The 19,824-nt window shown below is 36.9% G+C and overlaps 1 protein-coding gene across 18 annotated transcripts in view; it reads right to left on the bottom strand.

The window, feature by feature from the left end:
• TTN (titin) overlaps positions 1 to 19,824 on the bottom strand; it is a 461,697-nt gene that overhangs the window by 106,848 nt on the left and 335,025 nt on the right. For all 18 annotated transcript variants that reach the window (XM_033947057.1, XM_033947058.1, XM_033947060.1 and 15 more), the window contains 22 exons: positions 19,147 to 19,252; positions 17,550 to 17,746; positions 17,096 to 17,401; positions 16,074 to 16,352; positions 15,662 to 15,961; positions 15,258 to 15,560; positions 14,326 to 14,691; positions 13,934 to 14,236; positions 13,503 to 13,802; positions 13,125 to 13,421; positions 12,733 to 13,017; positions 12,351 to 12,644; positions 9,770 to 10,069; positions 8,744 to 9,052; positions 8,452 to 8,642; positions 5,590 to 6,019; positions 4,530 to 4,838; positions 4,299 to 4,447; positions 3,611 to 3,643; positions 3,389 to 3,518; positions 2,998 to 3,297; positions 2,167 to 2,484 (listed from right to left, as the gene is read on the bottom strand). In XM_033947057.1, coding sequence (XP_033802948.1) covers positions 2,167 to 2,484; positions 2,998 to 3,297; positions 3,389 to 3,518; positions 3,611 to 3,643; positions 4,299 to 4,447; positions 4,530 to 4,838; positions 5,590 to 6,019; positions 8,452 to 8,642; positions 8,744 to 9,052; positions 9,770 to 10,069; positions 12,351 to 12,644; positions 12,733 to 13,017; positions 13,125 to 13,421; positions 13,503 to 13,802; positions 13,934 to 14,236; positions 14,326 to 14,691; positions 15,258 to 15,560; positions 15,662 to 15,961; positions 16,074 to 16,352; positions 17,096 to 17,401; positions 17,550 to 17,746; positions 19,147 to 19,252 — 5,805 coding nt within the window. The remainder of the gene's footprint in view (positions 1 to 2,166; positions 2,485 to 2,997; positions 3,298 to 3,388; positions 3,519 to 3,610; positions 3,644 to 4,298; positions 4,448 to 4,529; positions 4,839 to 5,589; positions 6,020 to 8,451; positions 8,643 to 8,743; positions 9,053 to 9,769; positions 10,070 to 12,350; positions 12,645 to 12,732; positions 13,018 to 13,124; positions 13,422 to 13,502; positions 13,803 to 13,933; positions 14,237 to 14,325; positions 14,692 to 15,257; positions 15,561 to 15,661; positions 15,962 to 16,073; positions 16,353 to 17,095; positions 17,402 to 17,549; positions 17,747 to 19,146; positions 19,253 to 19,824) is intronic.

The raw sequence follows: 19,824 nt of genomic DNA, 5'->3' as shown, positions 1-19,824 counted from the left end.
GTTGAGGTTGAATCACCTACCATTGCCTAAATAAAAGGCACCAGAAAGGCACCTACAATATGTAGGTGCTTTAGGATGTCGAATGCCAAAGTAGGCAGCCTACAGCACCTACATAGGTTCAATTCATGAAAAAATAGGCACCGGAAATGTAGTCCAGGAAAACCCTAGCCTACATTACCAGCATCTATCTTTCCCGTAGGTGTGATTCTGAAACCAACACCAATGCGTGATTGACACGCGATCAGTGGTCGCTTTTAAGCCAGCCGCTGATATCAGCGCTGGTTACAGAATCCAGCTGTCCATAGGAATTGAATGGGCTTCAGTGCATTTACTGCAGCTTTGTAAAAGGGGCCCTAAGTGACTTGCCTAGAGTCACAACAAACTGCAGTGGGAACTGAATCCAGTTCCCTTGATTATCAAGCCACTGCACAAACCATTACGCTACTCCTCCACTTATCTATGTTTGTAAAATTCAAGGGTCAAAACAATCACAATTGTTGCTAGATTGACAATGTGGACATTATGCCTGCTCCTGTCTTTGCATGTTTTTAATGAACGGTGGTATAGCAAATGTTCAAACAAAATAAATACAAGGCCTTATTATTCTCCATCTGTTGCTCTGGGAGAATGATAGGCAGCATTTCCAACTTTGTCTTATTATGTTTATGTTTTTACTAAGCTGTGGTAGAGGTTTCTACCACAGTCCTGGTTATTAAATGCTCTGATGCTGCTCCGATGCTCATTGGAATTCTATGAGCAATTGGAGCAGCATCGGAGCATTTAGCGCTCAAGGCCACAGTAGAAACCACTACCACAGCTTAGTAAAAGGGGGAATAAGTTATTTGCACTTTCTCATAAAAATTGAAAGAGAAATCCTCTGTAAAAATCAATGTGTGCAACTATCCCCGCTGCCTTCAAACATGCAGTGGTTAAGCTACTTCTCAAAAAACTCTCACTGCCTGTCCAACTATCGCCCTGTCTCTCTTCTTCCATTCCTACCAAGTTACTCAAACATGCTGTTCTCTGTCACTGTCTGGACTTCCTTTCAACTCAACAGATTCTTGATCTTCTACAATCTGGCTTTTGCCCCCAACACTCCACAGAGATTGCCCTCACCAAATTCTGCAGTGATCTACTCTTGGCCAGATCTAAGAGCCTTTACTCGATCCTCATCTTTCTTGACCTATCTGCTGCCTTTGATATTGTTAATCATAGCTTACTCCTTGATACACTGTACTCACTTGGATTCTGTGAATCTGTCCTCTCCTGGTTTGCCTCCTACCTCTCCCTTCGCACCTTTAGTGTATGTGTTGGTGGGTCCTCTTCTGCTGCTACCCCACTAGCGGTTGGCGAACCCCAGGGTTCTGTCTTAGGATCTTTTCTTTTCTCTCTCTCTATACCTCTTCCCTCATTGCTCTTATCTCCCCCCATGGCTTCCAGTATCACCTATATGCTGATGACTCCCAGATCTATCTCTCTACACCTGAAATTTCACCTAAAGTCCAAGAAAAAGTCTGCCAGTTTAACTGACATTGCTACCTAGATGTCCTGCCATCATCTGAAACTAGGAATAAAACAGGAGAAACAAAACCACAACCTCAGATACAAAAAGTAAAGAGTGGAATTGTCCTAATAAGACTGGTGAATACAAGCTATTGCAAAAATGTCCTTTTACTAATCCAATGGTTCAAATGACTTTATTCATCCAATAACTCAATAACTCGACATGTACATGTTTCAGCCAAACTGCTTGCTCCAGGAGTCTTGAGAATCTTCTAGATTATATCAAATGATGTTTTGAATAATATGCAAATTCACAAGTCAGTGCTATGATAGAGAGTATTTTGCAACAGTGCATGAGGCCCAAATGAACCATGGGCATGCTGGAACTTATATGCACATTCTAGGGGCTTATTTTATAAAGGCAGCATAGGCACCTTTGATGCTTTTATAAACTAAATCAATGCTTCCAGACTCATATAAACTCCAGGAAGGGCTGTACACTGATGACCTTAAGAAAGAACATTTTTATGGTGCCAAGGATTTTATAAAATAAACATTAAAATGCATTTTTCAAACTTGTTGTAGGCACTCATCATCATAGTTCTACTTGATGCTTTAAAACAAACAGCAAGAAAATTTACAAAACATGTTTTCAATGCTTACATGTCTGATCCTTCACATCGACTGGCCCTACAGTAGCTGAAGGTCTGCTAGGTCCTGCTTCATTTACAGCTCTGACTCGGAATTCATATTTTCCACCTTCTTTAAGGTCTTCTACAATGAATTTTGTTTCTTCAACATCTCGTCTATTGCACTGTTTCCACACCTCTTTTCCTTGCCCAGTAGGATCCCAGGCTAGTTGTTCAATAATATAATGTGTAACAGGGGCTCCTCCATCATTTAATGGAGGTTTCCAAGACAAGGCAACAGTATTCTTTGTTATAAGACCAATCTTAAGTCTGGTAGGTGGATCAGGTGGATCTGTGAACCAAAATAGAAGTTAATAAGATCTTAACCAGAGCTGAGTTGCACTACATAGATTGCATACAGGAAGGTATGTATTACATAAATCAACATTTAGAATACTATGAATATTATGTAAAGGCCTTAGAGAGAGAGAAATTTTATTGACAAAAATGCCAAGGTTTATTTTACAAAAACAATCTGCTGGTTTCCAGATGCTTCATAGCTGGCAAAAGATATATATATAATGTTTTATTGCAGAAAATTAGCTCCAAACTGCTATAAATGTTGGATTAGGAACAATAAACATTCTGCTTCTTTTAGAATTATCCCCCCAAAAGGGCTAAATGTTTTGCATTCAATTTTCCAGCAGATGGTCCGAAAGCTAGGGTTTCTAATGTGCACTACCACATTTAATGAATGCTGTTATTAACTAGTTAAAATGACATGCTTTAACGGCGTTAACTTGTGCTAATATGGTAGCACACATTAATATCTGTTTATAATTATCTTACAAATAATCACACTTACTGATTGGATCTCTGGCTTTGGTCCTTTGAATTGTTGCCACAGGGGGTCCAACACCAAAACGGTTTTCTGCACGTACACGGAAGAAATATTCTTGACCATCCACAAGATCTGGTACAAGTAGAGAAGTGCCTGCACAATCTGTTGAAACTTTTACCCAGGCCTTTCCTTCAACAGTCTTCTTTTCAATAACATAGTTCTTGATTCTGTCTCCTCCGTCATTATCTGGTGGTTTCCATGAAAGTTTGCATGTAGACCTTGTTATATCACTTACTTTGAGATCTTTTGGTGGTCCTGGCATGTCTGTTATACAGTGAATACAACATAAGTATTTTTTCTAAAAATACTATAAAACACAAAAAGACACTGAACAATTCAATAGCTTTGGCCTTACCTAAAACATTAACTCTAACATTGACAGTTTTTTGTCCTGCTTTGTTTTTTGCTGTAATAATGTATTTTCCAGAATGAGATCTGTCGCACTTAGGTATGGAAACCACTGATGTGGTGTCAGTCGATTCAACCTATACACAGAAAAATATCATTATTGTTGGGTCATTTGATTAATTTAGCATACTCTAGATCAAGATGAATCTTATAGAACTAGTTATATTACCTGTGCATCTTCTGGCAGATTATGAATTTGATCCTAAAAATAAATTATTATGAGATGCTGAATACAGAATATATGATGTTATTTGATTTTTATTGTTTAATGAAGAATGTGACAAGTCTATTTTATAATCCCACATATATATTTTTGGAACCCATTTAGGTTTAAATGGGATATATGTTTTTAAAATAAATAAATAAGAGAAATTAATTAGTATTAATTTTTTGAATATACAAGTATAATGATAGTTTATTTTCAATTTGCTCTACATAGCTTCATAAAAATATCAAAGCAGTTTAAATTAAAAACTCATAAAAGATATAAATATAAGTTACAAAATAGAATCAAGATTATAGAACCTTTCCAAGAAGCCAACCCTCATATCATCTCATATTATACTTCACTTAAGAGAAATAGTGGGTTTCAAGGTCTTAAACTTGGCAAAATAGGCCTCCACCCTCAAATGTAAGGGTAGCCATTCCATAATGCTGGTACCAGAGGATAAAAAGTTGGTTGGCATATCCATTCTTGTATATGCCATTCTTGTAATTGGAAATACCAGGTGATTCTGATCTTATGATCGAGAAGCTCGACCAAGTATCAGCAAATCTGATAAGTATATTGGCTGGCTTGATTTCAGTGCTTTATGTATTAACATCAATATTCAAGTACTTTATTTGTGTGGTTTTACCTTTACAGCTTTCTTTGCCTCTCCTTCAAATTCCCAAGATGATTTTGGAAGTGGACGTCCAGTGATTGTGGCTACAATTCTTATGGCTGAACCAGCTCGGCAATTGAGAAGATCTTGTGCTTTCAGATCAATTGAAATATCTGGCTCCTCTGTAGATTTATTACAAAACTGAATTAGAAACAACTTCACAATTTATACAAAATATTAAATCTTATATATTATAGGAATTACCTAAGATTTCTTTTACAGGTATTTCTGCAGTCCCAAGACTTGGTTCAGATTCTCCAGCAGCATTTACAGCTTTCACTCTAAATCTATACTTTTTGAGCTCTTTCAAATTTGGCACTACACATTCACAGGTGGGGAACAGTTTGTCTGGTTCATTAACCTTGTTCCAATCTGCTGAGCCTTCTTCTTGCATTTCAACAATATATCCTTTGATTGGGCTACCACCATCTTTTTCTGGACGTTTCCATTTAAGAGACACACTTGATTTGGTTTTGTCTTTTACCTCTGGGCTAGATGGTGGACCTGGTGGGTCTTTTAAGAAAAATAAATATACAATACTTAAATGTTGCATTCTTAAATATCAACGTTTCAATCTCTTGTTTCATCATCTCCGTTTTAAAAGACATTTCAAACTTATTAATTGAAACTTAGTAAAACATGTAGAGGGTTTATGTGGCCTCACAAGAAATGATTACGAAATAAATATTTTTTCTTGATTTTGTGGCTTTGAGTCTTATAAACCTGGCTTGCATATCTGCTTGATGGAATTAAATTTTATTCAAAGTAGAGGCAATGGACACTTTGGTTATGTCCACAGGAGATTTGAAGGCAACAAGGGAGGAAATTCTCTGCTATGTGCAACAAAAACCAAAATCCAAACAAATTTTTATATAAAAGTGTCAAATCTTTAAAAATGCAGGTAATCTATGGTTATGTCACAGATATCTGAAATATTTTGCCATTTACTTCAAAGTGGACTTCAGGACTTTCTGTAAACATTTGCAAATTGCCAGTGATTCATTTTTTAATTAATAGGACTGGCTATTATTTATTACTGATAACCTAATACAATAACATATGCTACCACATGATAATGTGCAATATGTATTTTATGTATCTGATGACGTGGACTCATCTTTAAAAGCACATTACTTAATAAACTGGGTGTTAATAAGATGCCTCCAGCCTCTTTCATTAATGGTAGAGATTGTATTCATAATTCTACAAATGAACTTCAACTTCAACTTCTTAAAAGTATTTTTAAATATGATATGACACTTACAGATAGGGTCTGCTGCTAAAGCAGGATCCGATGGTTCACTTGGAGGACCAACTCCAGCAGCATTTATGGCCATGGCTCTGAATTGATATTGAACTCCTTCAATCAAACGTAATACAGTGAAATCAAGGCCTTTTACTGATGGTTTTGTTACAGGGGCTCTGTTAACACGTCCCCAGTAAACACCGTCGACCTCTCTCTTTTCAAGCCAGTAACCAGTGATTGGAGATCCACCATTATCTAGAGGAGGTTCCCATGATACAAGCATTGATGATCTGGTACAATCTGAGACCTTTGGTTTCTTTGGAGGTCCAGGAAGACCGAAAGGATCCTTGATAACAACTTTTTCAGATTTACACTCATCACTTATTCCATACTTGTTGATTGCTCTGACTCGGAACTGGTATTCACCATCTGTTGTAAGTTTCCATATCTAAAGACAGATTAAAAAAAGATTTAAAGCATGACATTTTACAGGGCATTTTCACTTTTGTGAACATCCAGTTCTATCAATCTTACAATTGTTAAAGGAAATTCATTTTTTTCCCCTATTATCTAGTAAATGATCACTTACACCTCTTGAGTTATTAAATTAATTTAATGTGGTGTCTTATATACCGCTAAATCTCCCAAAGGATTCAAAGTGGTTTACAAAACAATTAAATTAAGTAATGTAAAAATCTAATCAGGCTTTGAATTTCCCTCTCTGTCCCAAGGGGCTCACAATCTAACTATATTACCTAAGAATGAAATAATTACATATAAAGGACATTGAATTATTTTCTACTGTGCTTACAAACATACATCTGAGGTCATTAAGCATGGGTTAAGAGTAACACTACTGCATATGCATTCAGGACTTTTGCCAAAAAATGAAAGAGCACCTTTTGGAATGTGAGCCTCAGTATTAAGGATCTAAAATATCTTAGATTTGACCTAAAGTAGTAAACCTATTTAATAAACATAAAATTATTATTATTTTGTGTAGTGGACCAAAACATAATCCCAGAAAACCTGAAAATAAGAAACATAGAAATATGATGGCAGATAAAGGCCAAATGGCCTATATAGTCTGTCCATCCACAGTAACCATTATCTCTTCCTCTCTCTAAGGGATCCCACGTGTCTATCCCAGGCTTTCTTGAATTTAGACACAGTCTGTGTCTCCACAACCTCTTCTGGGAGACTGTTCCATGCATCTACCACCCTTTCTGTAAAAAAGTATTTCCTTAGGTTACTCCTGAGCCTATCACCTCTTAACTTCACCCTATGTTCTCTCATTCCAGAACTTCCTTTCAAATGAAAGAGACTCGACTCATGCGCATTTACATTACGCAGGTATTTAACCGTCTCTATCATATCTCCCTTCTCCCGCCTTTCCTAGCTACATTTCTGGATGAAGCATCCTTAAATATCTTAATGCACTCTTTAGTCATAGCAAAAATTGATTATTGTAATGCTTTATATAAGGGAATTACTCTTAAAGAAATACACAGAATACAACTCATACAAAACACGGCAATAAAAATAATCACTAAAAAGAAAAAAATTGATCATGTGACTCCCCTTTTAAAAGAAAAACACTGGCTACCTGTTAACCAACGAATCACATACAAAATAGCTCTACTTTCACATACAATTTTAACAAACAAAGCCCCTGCGATTTTAGAAAAACTTTTAATTCCCTATACTCCTATAAGATCTTTAAGATCAGAAGAGAAATCACTCCTCCTAATCCCTTCGCTAAGAGTCATCTACTCTAGGAGAGACATGATCTTTTCTGTCACAGCCCCTTAAATCTGGAATTCCCTCCCAGCTAATATAAGGGATGAAAAATTGCTTGGCAAATTTAAAAACTTACTAAAAAGTTGGCTTTTTAAGGAAGATTTTAACTAAGTTACATGCATTTTATATATCCCCAAGACTTTTTTTAAAAATTTTTTTTATAGAAAGCTATAAGTAAAATCGAGCAGGTAATCTTTTACCCATCCTTTTGTTTTAATATCCTACTCTGTTTGATTTACTTTATAAATTGTGTTTAATCCATTTTATTTTTTCCTTGTGTTTGGCTGGTATATAGTTGTGTAAATCAATTGTCCGAGTAATGTGTTATTCTTATTACGTTACCCCAATTTTTAACAGTTTTTGTAAATCACATCGAAGTAAGATTTTGCGATCAAATCAAAATTTTATTAAACTTGAAACTTGAAACAAACAGACAAGAATATACAAGCTCCAAGCAGAGAAAAACAAACAGAACTACAATAACTAAACTGACCAATAAAGAAAGCACCATCAGTTTTTTTTTAAAAATGAGCAGTAACAATCCCCTCCCCAATCCCAATAGAAAATAGTTAAACTTCAGGCCACCATTTTAGGACCCTATACTCTTATAGATCCTGAGGAAGAATATCATCACTGCCCCCCCCCCGTACACTAGTACTGTATAAACACAGATTGAGATCTTTAAGTCTGTTCCCATACACCTTATGACGAAGACCACGCACCATTTTAGTAGCCTTCCTTTGGACAGACTCCATCCTTTTTATATCTTTTTGAAGGTGCAGTCTCCAGAATTGTACACAATATTCTAAATGAGGTCTCACCATAGTCTTATACAGGGGCATCGATACCTCCTTTTTCCTACTGGCCATACCTCTCCCTATGCACCCTAGCATCCTTCTAGCTTTTGCCGTCACCTTTTCAACTTGTTTGCCCACCTTAAGATCATCACAAACAATCACACCCAAGTCCTGCTCTTCTGTCGTGCACATGAGTTCTTCACCCCCTAATCTGTACTTTTAAAAAAAATCCTAGTATGCAACATCTATAAAAGAAAATAGAAGCAATTATTGGATCATTTACCCCATATCTTCTATCCACAACAGTGTTTGAGACTTCCTCCCATTCAATTTTCTTTTTACTGGCATCACGTTTATCAATGATATAGCTGGTTATTTCACTTCCACCATTGTCTAGAGGGGCATCCCAAATCAAATAGCACGATTCAGCTTTAATATCAGTAACAGCGAGATTTCTTGGTGGAGATGGCCGATCTAAATAAGGACAGGATACAAGCAATAATATTATAATATGAAATGAAAACAGACAAAATATTTTGTTTTGCAGATTTGATCACTAAAATTTATATCCTTACCAAATACTTGCACAACAGCAGTTCGATAGGCTGCCCCAAGGCGATTGGAAGCAGTGATTGTGTAATTGCCTCTGTCACTCCTAACAGCTGAAGGAATGATAACTTCTGATTTTGCCTCACTTCTTGATAACTCTTGCTTTTCAATCTTAAGGTCTGCTGATGGTTTCTCAATTACAACTTCATTTTTTGTCCATTCAATCTTAGGTAAAGGAAGACCCGTTATATCAGCCGGAATGTTAACAGGCTCTCCTGCTTTAACGCTGATAGTATCTCCTTTAACAGCCAAGCGTAATACAACCATGGGAGGAACTAAAAAAAGAGAAAGGGGCACAGTAATTAGTTTATGAGCATGATATGCATTAGACAAACACACCAAAGTTCATAAGGATAATCAAAATCTAAATATGCAATTCCCATATGTCAAGACAATAGAATTGACTAGAGCATCATTGTCAAATGTTACTTACTTACGTAGCAAATCATTGTACCAATCTCTGACAGTGTTTAAAGATGTGTTAATAACCCAGGAGGAATCAAAAAGCCTAAGAACCCCTCCCACACCAACCTTAGTTGAGAAAACCGGGGTGAGTTACCTCATCGGCATAAAAACCTCCTCGACTGAGTAATATCGAAAAAAGCCTTGCACAATACAGAGAACAGTGATCAAACACCGAACAAATCAACCAAATAACTTATCCGATTAATGGTTACCTTTTAATTGAGATATTCAAATTGAATTATCTAGTTAAATTGGGCTGGTCAATATATGTGATTAACTTTAGGACAGTGATTTTAACTGGACAATGCTGAAAATTAGCGCTTTCCATTTAAAGTTTAACCGCACTCTGGTATCCCTGTTCCCAAATAACTCGTTGTCCAGACAAAATTTATTGGTCTGCTGGGTGGGAAATTCATATGGTAAGGTTTGTTCAGGTATCTTCTGATGCTGTCCTGACAAATATTTTCAATATTGGCTCATATTCTTTTAGATATTTAAGTCTTGCAAAAGGTATTAAAATCAATTACCTTCATCATCTTGAATAACTACATTAAGAGGTAGGGATGGTTCACTTTCACCAATTGCATTGACTGCTCTTGCACGGAATTCATACATATGTAACTCAGTAAGATTTTCTACAACTAGTGAAGTATCTGGACAAAGTTTCTTGTTAACTCTTTCATATTCGGTCTTGTCATGTCGTCTCTTTTCAATGTAGTATCCTATAATAGGACTGCCACCATCATTACGGGGTTGTTTCCAATCAAGTGTAATTGTTGACTTTGTTCTTTCTGTGTATGTAAATCTTTCAGGAGCACCTGGGGGACCTATAATCACAAAGAAAACATAAATCACAGTTACAGAATTTTTAAAACGTGATTAAATAAATCCTTATTGATTACTATAAATTGCCTTCATATTTCCAATTTTAGACAGTTATATATTGTTTAGCCTTTGCCTAAATTAGATACTTCCTGAGGGTAATATTATAATAGGATGCCTTAGCAGGGAAGACACAAAAGCGCATATGTCATTGCATAGCTGCTTTGCATGTTCAGATGGGGAGATACAGCTATTTCATTGCATTGAGACAGTGGTTCCAGAAGAAGTATCAATTGAAATGGGGTGCTCTGTTGAATTGAAGATCCTGTCACAGTGCACAGTTAAGTTATTAATTATACTTTCATTGGTACACTGAAATGCATATTACTGTATTATTTTGTTCATTTGCTATTGACTAAAATATTGCAGATTGCAAGAACAGAGGGTCACATATCAAATCATCTATTGTATTATTTGTATCTGCAATTAGTTTTATTTTTTTCTCTATAAACTGCTCTAACACTACAGTAAAAAGCAATAAATAAAATTAATATATCCTAAATTCATCCTTATATGAATTGAAGACTTTTTTAATATGACTTTTTCATTCTTTAATATTTGGGGCACATTAATCACTATAGTATACATAGAATATACTATGGGCTCCTTTTACTAAGCTACAATAGTGTTTTTAGCACACGCAGAATTTTAGCGCGTGCTAAACCCACGCTACGCAGCTAGAACTAATGCCAGCTCAATGCTGGCATTAATGTCTAGCGCGCACGCTAAGCGCACGCTAAAACCGCTATCACAGTTTAGTAAAAGGAGCCCTATATTATTCATTGGGATGTTAATAATGTATAGCAAGCACTAAAATGAGAACCTGCATGCACAGGTTAATTTCATTATTGTAGCTTCAAGAATTACCCCCCTCTTTTACTAAGGTGCGCTAACCGATTAGTGCGCGCTAATAAATTTAGCGCACACTAAACACTAAAGCGTCCATTGACTAACATGCATATATTAGCATTTAGTGCCCACTAAATCGATTAGCACACGCTAATCGGTTAGCGCACCTTAATAAAAGAGGAGACAGGTATAATGAGCATTGCATTGGTTCCCAATTAATGCTACTCAATTGCATATTTATTTGCCATCGTAATTCTATAATTTTAGGAGGAAAATTTTTGTGTGTTTTATAAAACTCACATGTGCACCAATGCATGAGGCATTTATACCTGCTCTGACCCTCACTCACATTTCTCATTCTGTTTTACACAATTCTGCATATTTTTAAAATATCTGCATAAACTGCAGTTCTATAACATGTTCATCCAAATTCTATCCTAGGGAACACTTACACTTACTTTCCATAAAAGTAGGAGCTATATTGTCTTAACACCTATTGTTAGTGTGTACAGGCTGGGGTAAATTTATAAGTACCCCACTTCCAATCCTAGCCTTCTCAACTCCAGCAACCCCATTATAATCCTAGCCCTCCCCCCCAATATCAATCCCCTTGCAACCAGAACTCCCTAAATTATCAACCTGCTTCCAGATCCAGCCCTAGTATAAGTCCTGTTCCAGTCCCAGCTTCCAATCTGCTCCCTTCTACTTTTAGCTCTTCCCCAGCATTAGCCACCTTTTTCAGTCATAGTCCCTCAATAATCAGCTTATTATAGCCAAAGTGTCCTACCACCCTATTATCAACCTCCTTCTAACCAGAGCTCCCCTTCACACAGTGGTGAAAACTGCTCCTTCGCATGCACCACTGTGTTCTTCTGGATTGCACCAGTACTGTTGCCAAAACTGCTGTTGATTTTATATACGAGAATCTGTACTTCTTGTATTTTTGTGAGAACACAATATAGTGCTGGCTGTTGTTCAAATGGTGTAAATTGTGCCACATTATCTGCCATGTTAATTTGTGTTAATTACCACTGTGTTAACTGTAAGGAGTGGTCTCCATCCAATCTCCACCCTATTGCACATTAGCTGTTTACATGGAAACTTCCATGTGTTAACTGTTAATAAAGAATCTGCATTAACTTTTAGGGCATGCCTAATTGTCAGAATAGCAGGCCTCTTATTTAATAATCTTAATAAAGTGTACAACAGTTGCTTATTAAATTTGTTAAAATAAAAATTTAGACTAAAAAATACTAGTTGGTGTTTTGTATTTTGATTAATAGGCTTACAAAAGTTAAGATTATCATTCATTTATGCTGTACATCTTACAAATGCTATATGCATTCACTATATTATGTAGAAAACAACAATTTTTACCTAGAGGATCAACTGCAAGAATTGGGCCAATGTCAACAGGAGGGCCACTTCCAAACTTATTTTTGGCAATAACACGAAACATATATTCTTGCCCTTCAAGAAGACCCACTATGTCACACTTAGATCTTTCTGTTTCTATTGGTTGTCTCCAAATATGCATCTTAGCATCTTTTCTTTCTATGGTGAAGCCTATGATATCACTTCCACCATCATCTTCTGGATCAGACCAATTAAGCAGGGCCATCTTTCTGTTCACAACTACAGGTTTTAGGTCAAGAACTGGGCCAGGCACATCTGAAAAGAGAACATAATATTTATCAGAAGAGACAGGTTTTGTATTATTTAAAGAAAGCTAGCAAAATTCGTAAGTATTATTTCTTACCAAAGACATCTACTCTTGTTGCTGCAGATTTAGTGCCACTCTCATTGCTGGCAGTAATCACGTATCTTCCATGGTCCTTTCTCTGTGCATTTACAATTACTAACTGAGATGAGGTGCCAACATTATTTATGACAGTTCGTTCCTTGTCCAGTTCACCTTCCTCCAAGGTCCACACAATATTAGGTGCAGGCCGCCCAGTAACTGTAGCTGGGATATTAAGAGTTTGTCCAGCCAATATTTGAATGCCTCCTTTGACAGAAAGATCCAGTTCAACCATTGGAGGTTCTATATAGAAAATAAAAGAATGTTACAGAAATTTCATAACATTTGAGTGAATCCCTCAAATATTTTCAATTTCATTTTAGATGCAAATTATCATTTATAGAATTTACCTTGAGGTTCAGAAACTGTTATTGGTTCAGTTACAGCTGGTGGCCCTTCACCAGCAGCATTAACAGCACTCACACGAATCCTGTAGTCTGCACCTTCTCGAATTCCTGTGACTGTGTATGTACGTCTTTTTATCAGTTTATCTGTGCAACGTGACCATTCATTGGTGCCCATTAGCTGCTTGTCAACATAATAACCAATGATTTCACTACCACCATTATAAAGTGGAGGATCCCACTCCATTTCAATAGCAGATGAACTTGTATCGACAATCCTTGGAATTGGAGGCCCAGGTGGTGCTTGAAAGAAATGAAAATAGAATGAATTCACTAACATTGATATTTTAAAAAGGACATATTACTTCTTAGTGTGTTACTTACAGATTGGATCATGTGCTGTCTTTGGATCTGATGGTACACTAAATTTGCCAGGACCAGCTGCATTTTCTGCACATACTCTGAAGACATAGGTAAGTCCTTCCAAAAGGTCTTCAGCTCTTATTTCTAGTGCGTTAACAAGCTCTCTATTTACACGAGCCCAGTGTGTGCTATTAATTTCACGTTTCTCAATCCAGTATCCTATGATAGGACTTCCATTGTCTTTAGGTTCATTCCATTTAACTAACATGCTACTGCTGGTGACATCTACAACATCAGGCTTGTCAGGTGCATCTGGTGGAGCTGATGAAAAATCAAAGGAAGCTTGATCAAAGACTGCCAATAATTATTTTAATATTATGCATTAGTGAAGATATTGACAACATTGTTTGTACAACACAAACAAAACATTAATACAAAATTGTAAAACTTACTGAATGGATCTTTAGCTGTTACTGGTTTTGAAATGCATGGTGGTCCAGGACCAAACCTGTTTTCGGCCGTCACTCTGAATACATATTCCTTTCCTTCGATGAGTTTTGCAACAGGATATTTACAGTGCCTGATTGTTGATGTGACAGAAATCCAGCCAGTTTCATCTTTGTTCTTATCTTTCTTTTCCAAAATGTAGTTCAAAATTTCACTACCGCCATCATCAAGTGGAGGCTCCCATTTACAGATAACAGAAGTTCTCCGAATTTCATCAAATATGAAATTGATAGGAGGTCCAGGTGTATCTTTTACATAAACAATAAAATGGTATTAAAATATCACTTCTTTGGCTATTCTTTTATTTTAAATAATAAAACAATTATTGTCTTCTTACCTAACACATTTACATCACATGATGCTTTTGCTTCGCCATGATCATTTTCAACGCTGATAGTAAATATTCCATGGTCTGGTCTGATAGAATCCCGAACCCACAACAAAGATTCTCCAGCCTTTCTATTATCCAGAGTCATGCGTTCTGGCAGAGAGAGGACAAATGGCTCTTCCACTACAGCTTCCTTTCTTCTTCTAGCAGACACCATTCTATCTCCTCTCTTTTTAATTTCTTCTGGTCTGATTGTTACATCATCCTTTAACCATGTAATAGTTGGATAAGGCGACCCACTAAGGTGTGCTTCAAGTGCAATCTCATCACCTCGTCTTACGAGAAGGGTGGTAGGAAGCAATACCTTTGGAGGCTCTGTTATAAAAAGAATATACCATTTTAGTTAAAAAGTTATTAAAATCAGTGGGGTCAACACTCTGCATGGTTTAAATGGACAGGAGAGGCTTCTTTCCACTTAAACCATTCTAAGAGAGGGTAGATGCTGAAATTCAACAGCACTTAAGCAGACAGTGCTGATGAATATCAGCTCTGACTGCTGCAGCACTACTTAGATATTGCTGAGGCAGTCAGGGGGGCAGAGTTGGGAAAGAATTGGCAGTTAAGCAGGAACCAGCCATATTCAGTGCTGGTATCTGCATAGCTAAATGGGCAGATAGGACTACTTATAAGGCAGTCCAGTCTTTATCTGCTCAGCTATGAGGGTGCTAGCACTGAATATTGCACCTGCTTACTTGATTCTGGATATTCAATGCTGGTACCTGGGCAAGGCCCAGCATTGACTATCTGGGTTTTAATATGCCCACAGATCTCAGTGTCTTAAAAAATCATTGACTGCCAAGGGTTGAATATCGACTGGTGTATTTCTTCTATAGGATAACAACAGAAACTATGGAACATTTACTTTGAACAATCAAACATACCAATAGGATCCAAAGCTTTAATTCCAGGGGTGATACGAGAAGGATCACTGATTCCAGCAATATTTTCTGCACGTGCACGGAACTGGTATTCCTTGCCTTCCTCAAGGCCTTTTGCAGTGTAGGTTAAAATAGGAACCAATGAGTCATTGCACCTTTCCCATTTTTCTTCACCTTTTGGCAGTTTTTCTATAATGTAACCCAGAATCTTGCTGCCTCCATCATACAATGGTGGTCTCCATGTTAGTGTTATTGACTTTGAAGTTGGATTATGTGTATCAAGATCCACAGGTGGATCTGGCCGTTCTATAATATAATAAATCAAAACATTGGGAAAAAATTAATATATTAAAACTTTACATTATTTGTGTCAAATCTGGGCTATTTATCCATTATTATAAACTTACGTTTCGAGTCTTCAGCGATGATAGGATTTCTTAGCTCAAGATATTCACCTCCACCAATTTTATTTACAGCCTTAACTCGGAAGTAGTATTCGCCATTAGGTATCAGATCCTTCACGTTCCAAGTTAGTTTGTTCTCACCAGACATCACTGGTGTATATGTTCTCCTACCAGCTTCTCTGCGTTCAAGAACGTAATGTAGTATAGGAGTTCCACCGTCATCTTCTGGAGGCTCCCATGTTACCTTGCATGAATTCTTAGTTATTTCACTCACTTTGATATCCTTGCACTGGCCAGGTAAACCTGATTGAAATAATGATACAATGGTGATAAAAATGGTAGTATTCATAAATATATTTGTAATGTCAACACTGAACATTCTTTATTAGGTGGAGCAACTATATAGAATTTTTACCTATGACTTTCACATTGATAGTTCCTGTTGTTGAACCTAGCTTGTTCTCCAGGGTGATAGTGTAAACACCAGCATCTGAATGGACACAGTTGTCAACATGCAGCAAGGCAGACTTGTAATCACTCTTCATTGTTATTCTGTCTCCAGCTTTAAGTTCTTTGCCACCTTTATGCCAGCAAATACTTGGAGATGGAACAGCTCTGAATGGCACAGGGATATTCAGCTTTTCACCTTCGACAACAATAATATCTTTTGTTTTCAGATCAATAGTTGGATTGCCTGTAAAAGGAGAGAAAACTGATATAATATCTTAAAAGAAATAACACAGAAATACTGCTAGAATTATGGAGGTGGTTTTAGAACTACTCCAGCTGCATAAATAGAAGGGGTTGTTAAATGTGGCAATTTCAAAAAGGAAAAGTACACATATTTTTTTCTCTTCTAAAATTGCCTCTTAGACGTGCGAATAGTGATACCGGACATGTACATTTATTGCTTCAGAGCAGGCATAAATACACTTGCTTTGGTCTGTTAGGTTATGGACAAATACTTTGCATTCTGCAACATATATGTGCAAACCCTACACTCCTTTTAACTTTGATCTCCCCCTCCCCACAGGAAAACCAACTTTATACATGTGTGAAAGTATATGTATGATCACTCCCTACATATACTTTTATATGTGAATTTTGCACAGCTGGCTTTCTACATGTAAAATGATGAAATAAACCTTTCTAAAATCGTCTTCTATTTAGTGTGCTACTTATGGACTCAATTTAGAAAAGTGCATTACTGCGTTATCATGCACTAATGCTGCTAATGCACATTATTGGTAAATACATCCTATTGTAAAAAGGGTCCTGTAGTAAATAATGCAGGTTAATGTATGCTAGCGTGTGTTAACATTATAGCATATTTTAGTCAGTCTAGTCCTATTTGGATTATCTTGGGGCGGCTTCCAGAATATTTCTGGAAATAACCCTCTTTGTGTTACTTGATTATGTTAAATCATAGTTTCTTACAGTCTGGATCTTTTGCAACAACATTTTCTGAAATTTCAGATGGATCACTAGCTCCGATGGCATTCACAGCTCTGACTCGCAAGATGTACTCCTTTTCAGGAACTATGCCCTCTTCTGCTTTGTACTTCAATTCCTTAATTGGACGAGAGTTAATTCGCATCCACTTTTCAGTTCCTGCTTGGCACAGCTCAATATGGTACCCGATAATAGGACTACCACCATTTTTCTCTGGTGGTTTCCAAGCAATAGAAATATGCTCTCTGCTTGCATCAGTCACATGCAATTCCAGAGGTGGTGATGGAGGACCTAGAAAAAAAAAAAAAAGAAAAACCTCATCACTTTTCCACTCTATATTGTATGGGGCTGATATTTATTTTAAAAATGTCTAACCCGCTTAAAGCTATGTGGTTTACAAAATACAAACATAATCATAATAAATATAATTACTATTCACCTTTTGCATCTTCAATGGTAAGCATATCTGTGGGCTCACTGGGGTGCCCAACACCTGCTTCATTTTCTGCACGGACTTGAAACTGAACCTCTGTGCCTTCAATGACATCGGTTACTTTGTAGTGACAGTCTGGTCCACTTGTCTTTCCGGCTTTTACCCAGCGTGTTCCTAGTTTATCTTTCTTTTCAATAACGTATCTATACAAAATATAAAATAAGGGAGAGGAATATATATACTGAGCCCTGGTAAAAATGGCATAGCAATGAAAATTAACTGCTGGTTTTAATGTCCATACTATCAGCTGTGCACTACTATGTTATCACAATCAGACACTGTTAATTTAAATTATTAGCAACTAGGTCCCATTGCATAAAAAGGGACCTGTGGTGAAATAGCATACATTCATGGCATTAGTGTGTGCTAATGCGATAGCTCACATTTAAGCAACTTTGGGGTCAAAAGTCAAAGGATTTATGCTCCTACCTTTGAAAGTTATACTTTTGATTTGGCTTCTTTGATAATTTACTAGGGCAGATTATATTAATTTTTTACTCAAAATTCTACTAAAGTCTTAAATTTAGGATGCCACTTATTTTCAGTCCCAGGCTCCTAAATCTAGACAAAGGAATGGCAGGCTTAAATTTATGAGCATAACTTGTAAGCTCTTACATTAAGATGAATTTTCAACTAACAAATTATGTTCCTAGGTTTGGCTGAAAATATGGCACACATTTAGGAGACTAATAAAGGAGCATAAATTTAAGAGCACAGCATTTTCTGAACATTGAAACTTTTAGCTGTACATGGGGTTTTAATGCCTGATCCATATAGTAAAGAGATGCAGGATGCAGAAGTATTACCATGGCTACATTAAAGACAGTGTGCTTGTGGTATTGCTATTCTGTTTGGAAGCCCAGATATCCCCTGCAATAACTGATCCAACGTGAAAGGGTAAGTGCAGGGAAGCTCCTTATCTCCAAAACACTATAAAGTCTTCCCAACCTTCCCTTCATCCTATTCTAGAAGTCATCATACCTTTTGAAACACTGACAGACCTTCCATTATTTCCCCCAGTCCTCCCCCTGAAACACTCTGAGGTATTTTATGCCATTCACCTCCCACCCTTTTGACCTTAAAGTGCATTGGACTTTACAAACTTTCTACCCCTTCAACTCCGTTCCATATTATACAGACCCTACGAAGACAATTTTAAAAGCCATTTGTGTAGAGACAAACATTTATAAAAACTGTGCATCCAGTATGTACATAGAGATAAGGATCTGTGGCAGGTATATATGTTACCTGAAAGGAGTGGAGACACACCCAAAGGCACATAGGGGTTTGCATTTAGGTGCATACTTTTGAAAATGTGCATGTGGTAAGGTAACTTTACCCAGAACATTTGTGTTTACTAAAAAGTGAGCATTAAAGTAAGCACATAAATTCTTCAGCATAATTTTCAAAATGGATGTATATATGAAGTACATGCTTTCATTTTGAAAATTCGACAGACCCCAAATAGGGAAAACTATGCGCTCAGTTAAAAACTTATCTCCCTAACCTTAATAATTGCTAAATGAATGAAAACAGCACCTACCTCAAGATTGGTCTGCCACCATCATTTTTAGGAGCCTCCCATTTAAGATCAACATGGTTCTTTGTTACATCAACCACTGTCAGAGCATAAGGAGGCCCAGGGGTGGCTGAAAAAAAAATAAATTAAAGCATATTATTGAAGAATCTTTACACATTATCCTCCTAATTCTAGAAAGTTGCATACCTAAATTTGCAACTAGTGGGCAAATTTGCACATGCACATGTAACAATAATAGGCTATAATTGTTCTTAAATGGCATGGGGGGGGAGCATGGACTTCAGAGGTGTATGGTTGAGTCGGGGTGTATTAGGCAGTGAGGCACAAAGCTTATAGAATACTAGCGTTTACATGCCTAACTACCTATTGTTAGGAGTGAGAATTTATGTCACTCATTGAGCTGGTGATCACCCTGGAACTTATGTGCACAAATGGAGACTTACTGCTAATATATAATTTGAGCTTAGTGTGCATCATCCCGGCACCTAAATATCAGTGACCTCTTCTGAACTGGGTGCCTCCATTTAGTTGCCCTGAACTCAAGTGGTGGGAACTCCATAACTGCATCTGGGTGCCCAGACTCTGTTATAGAATGTTAGTTTTACCTGGTATCAATGTCCCTAACATTTATGCAAGGAAAGACAAAAAACAAGTCCACCAAAATAGTTCCACAAAAACAGA

Source organism: Geotrypetes seraphini, chromosome 5, assembly GCF_902459505.1.
Source record: "Geotrypetes seraphini chromosome 5, aGeoSer1.1, whole genome shotgun sequence".
In the NCBI taxonomy this organism is placed as follows: Eukaryota; Metazoa; Chordata; class Amphibia; order Gymnophiona; family Dermophiidae; genus Geotrypetes; species Geotrypetes seraphini.
This window is presented reverse-complemented; position numbering and strand designations above follow the sequence as displayed.